At 44.0% G+C, this 5,740-nt stretch overlaps 1 protein-coding gene across 1 annotated transcript; it reads left to right on the top strand.

Moving 5' to 3' along the window:
* Positions 1 to 2,073: 2,073 nt before the first annotated feature.
* On the top strand, positions 2,074 to 2,568 carry LOC138472911 (octapeptide-repeat protein T2-like). The gene has a single exon (XM_069611328.1). The coding sequence runs from the start codon at positions 2,074 to 2,076 to the stop codon at positions 2,566 to 2,568; it is 495 nt and encodes a 164-aa protein (XP_069467429.1).
* Positions 2,569 to 5,740: the final 3,172 nt, after the last annotated feature.

Here is a 5,740-nt window from a genome sequence, read left to right as displayed (position 1 = left end):
AAACTGCTCTCCCTATGGAAAGACCACTTATGCATAACTACAGGGTTGCTAAAGCAGATCCTGTAAAAAAAAAAGTATATATATATATAAATATATATATTTTTTTCTTTTTCTTTTTAGCTTGTACTCCTTTCCATCATATCAGAGGTTAGCAAGTTCACAATTACTTAGCACAGCCTTTCTCGGTTATTTGCAGGCCGGAATTGTGTGTGTGGTGAACATATGTAAGGATTTGGCCCCATTAATCACAGTCATCATTCTACACTAACAATTGGGATATAGCCAGATGAGTCAGTTGTAGCTGTTCCTATTGGCAACTGCAAATGGTTGGCTATGACTCTGTCATCCAGACCAGGCGCAAGCTTCCCCTGCCAGATCTGACGCAACACAGACGCCTCGACATCCATACAGAGCCCGTCCTCACTCTTATCGGTTTCAGTCTTCATCTGGATGGGGTATATTTGGAGACTGAGGCAGGTACCGCGTTGCTCCAGGTTTCTTGGATGAATTAACATTCATGTTTAGAAAGGACATTCCTGAGCTGTGCTGTATTATCACATATTCCAGGAATAACTGCGGATTACCTTTTTGCACAGGCCGTTGTATATTGTAGGAACTCTGTAAGCATGAAGAAAAGCAGATCACGTCCTGTTTCAGAGGACATACGTTTTGATTTATAAAGCGTTTTTCAATGGGATTTTTCCATTGAAAACACTTTTTGTAAATCAGGCCCACCAAGTCGTTTCCATTCCAATAGTCCATTGCTTTAAGGGGAACTGCCAATGAACCAAAAGGTTAGCCACTATGTAAAAAAAAATCTTCCTTGCAAAGTCATTTTAACTTTTGATAGAGATTGTGACCACATGGCAACAGAAGTCGATACATACTGATTGCTTATTAATCTTGCACATAACTTTGCTTTTTTCCAATAGCAGCTACATCAAACAACCAATAACTAATAGAAAGAAAATGAGCATGTATTTGATGATACAAAACGAAAAACAAGAGTTGGAGTGATTGGATGTGGTGCAGTTTTGGAACCACTCCAAACTGTTTAGTAGGGCAAGTGCATGCATTTGTATTTATTTATTAAACGTCCATATAGCTCTGTCCTTACCCAGACGTTCTGTGAGCTCATTAAAAAGTTCAAAGGTGGGAGATGAAAAAATGGTACCATGTTTTTGAAAAAAAGGATAGGAAGATCAGGATAGACAAAGGATAGGGAGAAGGTCGGCCCTTATTAGGTGGGGGAAAAGAGCTGAGTATTGAATATTTTCTGGAAAATTATGATGAAAGGGGCATTGCGGATATGGGGTGAGTGGACATTCCAGGCTGTGGGCGCCAATTGAATAAAGGTGTGTTTGTGTATGCCGAGTAGCTTACAGAGTAGAATGTGTGGGACATTTTGGAGGGGTTCTCTGGTGTTTGTGTGCTTGATGGATTTCAGTTTGTTGGGAAGGTATGATGGGGTTGTGAGATGGCTGGCCTTGTATATGATGCTAAGTACTTTGCTTTGAAAGCAATTCCCTAGAGTACAAGGAGTGAGAGAGCTGGGCTGATGTTTGAGTGTTTGTATGAGTGAAGAATGAGCCTTGCTGCTGCATTTTGTATGGCTTACAGGCAGTGAGGGTGCTGTTGGAGAGTCTAGTGGGGACTGTATTTCTCTAGTGCAGCTTGAAGTGAACGAGTGTCAAATCGTGTCGTACCAACCCTTTCCAAACCCCGATCCTCCTCACCTGATTCTTCAGAGGATGACTTTCTTTTGTGTCCTTTCTTCTTCTGCATCTTCTTTTTTTTGTGAAGAGGTATGGCATGTCCCGTATGGAAGCCACTCTGTCTCCCTAGTGAAACAGGGATTCAGGTGACCCCCTTCTGGAAGGACTGGAGAGAGGAAAAAAGCATAAGCTTAAAAAAACCTCTCGTAGTGAAAGTCCAGGCTGATGTGGATCCGTGGTTGGTGATAGAAAGAGTTGCTGGTAGTGGGTAATCTGGTAGGTATCCCTCGAGGAAATGTAGGTAAGTGTGAGAGTACTGGTCTCTTCAGTATGAAACCTCCATAAGGAGGGAGGAGCAATGATACACCGGAGCAGACTGAACAAAGTAACGGGAAGAGAGAAGAAGAGAGAGCAGATCGAGACCCGTGAAAGGAGGGAACCAGAAGGGACCCGGAGAAAGAGAAAGACGGGGGAGCCTGAGAAGGGGGAAAAGCCGGAATGGAACCAGAGACAGAGAGCGGGCGAACCCGTGAAGGGAAAGGGAGCCGGAAGGGACCGGGAGAAGGGGAAAGCGGGTGAGCACATGCAGGGAAAGAGAGCCGGAAGGTACCGGAAGAAAGAGCAAGCGGGCAAGCCCAAAAAAGGAAAAACAATGCAAGCGAACCGGGACGAGACCCAAAGAAAAGAGAGAAATTGGGCAAAGCCCGAAGAGAAAGCAAAATATGCTGGAAGGCAAAGGAATGAAAGCAGCCCGCAGCGTCAGCACCAGAAGCAAAGCAAGGGGTGGCAACGAGCTGGGAAAGAGGAAGGGGCGGGTTTAAGAAACAGTAACCCGGCAGAGCAGAAAGACTAGATGGTAACAGGGAAACAGGAAGGAAAGAATCGATGTCTGACCATACGCCCTCTTTACCACAAGTGCCAGCACGGCAAACGAGCAAGGCGCGTGACAGTATGCCCTCTCCTAAGCGAGCATCCTCCGGGTTTGCCGGGATTCAACCAATGAAATCTTTGGACTAACTTGGGAGCATGGACATGTGAAACTGGTTCCCAAGAATCGTCTGTGGAAGAATAACCCCTCCAGTGTATCAAGTACTCCAATCTTCCTTTTTTGTATCTGGAGTCCCTGATCTTAGCCACTTCAAATTCTTCTGGTGCCTCATTAGTTAAAGTGGGTACTCTAGGCAAGCCACGTCGATAGGAATCCTCTTGGTATTCCTTCAACTGAGAGGAATGAAACACCGGGTGAATGCGCTGCATGTTTTTTGGCAGTTGAAGGCGATAGGAAACTGGGTTGAGGCGCTCAAGAATCACATATGGACCAAGATATCTTGGAGTCAATTTTGAAGGATGCAGCCACCGAGGTAAATATCTAGTGGACAACCACACCTTGGTTCCTCTGATCCACTTTGGTGATGGTAGGCGATGGGGGTTCTTCTGCTGGCAGTAGCGTGTCTGGCTGGTTTGCAATCAGAGGCAATCTTATGGGCCTCCGATATGGAGGACCGGCAGTCATCTACCAAAGGTATGTTGGAGGCTGGTAAGTGGAGGTCATGAATAAAGCTGGGATGAAAGCCGTAGGTGCAGTAGAATGGACTGAGTTTGGTGGCACTGTGCTTGGCATTATTATAGGCGAATTCAGCCGTAGGTAGAAGGGCTACCCAATTGTCTTGCTGAGTGTTAACAAAACACCGTAGATATTGTTCTAAGGAAGCGTTGGTCCTTTCAGTCTGCCCGTTTGTTTGTGGATGGAACCCGGACAACATCGCCCTTTCCACTCCTAGGTGTTGACACAACGATTTCCCAAAACGGGAGATGAACTGTGATCCCCGGACAGATATAATCTTCTTGGGCAGGCCATGCAAGCGAAAGATATCCCTGGCAAAGAAAAAAGCCATTTCTGCAGCAGTAGGAAGACCAGGAAGTGGCGTGAAATGGGCAATTTTAGAAATCTGTAGAGATGACACTCCATGGTCTGTCTGGTGGGGGTTCTTGTTGCAGAAATCCCAAGGGTTTACGTGTGTCATATTTGGCCCTGTTACAAACTGGACAGGTCGAAACGTAGGTTAACATTTCTTTCTTGCTTTATGTCAGGTCACCAAAAATGTCTCCTGAGTAATTCGATGGTATGGAAAAACACCCCTGTGTCCTGCCGCAGCGTCATCGTGACACCATCGTAAGGCCTTTAATCGGGATTCTTGATCCGGCAAAAATAGGCAGTGGTCCCTAAAATAGAGTCCGTTGACCTTGTGAAGACCATGAAAGGAATGAGATGGTGTTAATATTTAGGAATTCCTGAGTACCCCCTCCAGAAAGGATGAAACTGTGCCGATAACCTTCTTTTGAGCCAAAATTAGTTCTGGCATTTCCTTGTGGATGAGCCCCGGAAGAGCTCTTCTAGACAGGGCGTCGGCAGGGATGTTTTTGGTACCAGGTAAGTAGGTTAGGGAGAAATCATATTGCGAGAAAACATGGGCCCATCGGGCTTGTCTGGAATTAATACATTCCATGCGCTGGATAACCTTTAAATTCTTGTGGTCAGTCCTCATCTCGAATGGATACAAAGCCCCTTGTAATAGATGACGCCATTCCTCGCAGGCAGCTTTCATGGCTAATAATTCTTTTTCAATCACTGAATAATGTAGTTGGCTTGGATTGAGAGTCTTAGATAGATAGGCTACCGGATACACCTTGCTTTCGTGTTCCTGAAGTAGTGCCGCGCCTATGGCTTCAGCCGAGGCATCTGTTTCTACAATAAAAGGAAGACTCTGGTCAGGCTGTCGTAATATAGGGGCCAAACAGAAGGCAGTTTTCAGATGTTGAAAAGCCTGGTCGGCCTCGTCGGACCAAAAGAAAGGTGCAGAGGACTTCTTCAAAAGTCTAGTGATCGGTAAGACCAACTCAGAGAAGTGTAAGCGATATTCAATCAACACTACAGCTAAGTCAATGCCTAGTCTGGGATGCTGAGGAAAACCCTTATTGATGTATTTTTATATTCAGTTCAGTACTCTGGATGACAACCCTTGTATAACACCCCCCTCTTAGAATCCCCCTGACCCCACTGAGCCAAGAAGTAGGTTTGTTTTGCAAATTAAAAGGTTTATTTGAAAATTTAAACAATATATATATCACACTTCTATAAATAAATTGATAATGTATATTACACTTGTGAATATGAGCAGTAATCAGCAAGAGGTAACTATGAATAGGAACAGAAGAACAAGGTGGGAAAGAATGCTTTATATGGTTCAAGGAAACGCAAGGTGGAATAAAATGCAGTACAGAAATAACTTGTTATGATTTTAGCAAAAGGCAATATGATCACTTTTTCTTTTGACAATTCACTCCCCCCTATGCAATACCAGAAATGGAAGGAGAGCACACAGTCTTCAAGAATCCCAACAAATCACACTTTATAATGCAATACACAGTTCCAGTTCTCCCAGCAAGCTTAGGGAAAACAGGGATGAGTTTTAAACACAGGCAAATTACTTTAATGTGGTTTGCAAGGAAGTGAAAAGGTGCTAAAATTGCTTTTAATACCCTCTAGAGGTTCAGGGTAGGTGATGGCTACTTTATGTTAGTTCAGGCTCACTTTAACAATACTCTATGAATGATTAGCAGATTGCAAATGAATTTTAGCAAAGAGAAGCAAAAAGCTGCTGATTTCTACAGATGAAGAAATCGGGCCAAATCGCAAATCGCGGTAAATTTCGCGAGTGCGTGTCTCGCGATTACGGGACAAGTATAGGGAGTAGGAAGTCGGTTCTAGGTTAGTTGGAAAGCCTACATTTCGTTCCTAGCCCAAACGGTTCAAGAGATACGGACGATTTAATAAAGGTAGATTTTCGGATTTAAAGTAAAACTCAAAATGACAGGTGACAGCTTGCAGCTGCAGAATTGACAGGTGACAGTTGTGCAGCTTTAAAAATGACAGATGACACGATTTCTAGGAGGCAGTTCTACTTAGGTTAAAATAGTTTGGATTAGATTATTTTAACTAAGAGATTGGTTCTGCACAGTTCTGC

Source organism: Ambystoma mexicanum, chromosome 8 (assembly GCF_040938575.1).
Source record: "Ambystoma mexicanum isolate Mex_15411 chromosome 8, UKY_AmexF1_1, whole genome shotgun sequence".
In the NCBI taxonomy this organism is placed as follows: domain Eukaryota; kingdom Metazoa; phylum Chordata; class Amphibia; order Caudata; family Ambystomatidae; genus Ambystoma; species Ambystoma mexicanum.
This window is presented reverse-complemented; position numbering and strand designations above follow the sequence as displayed.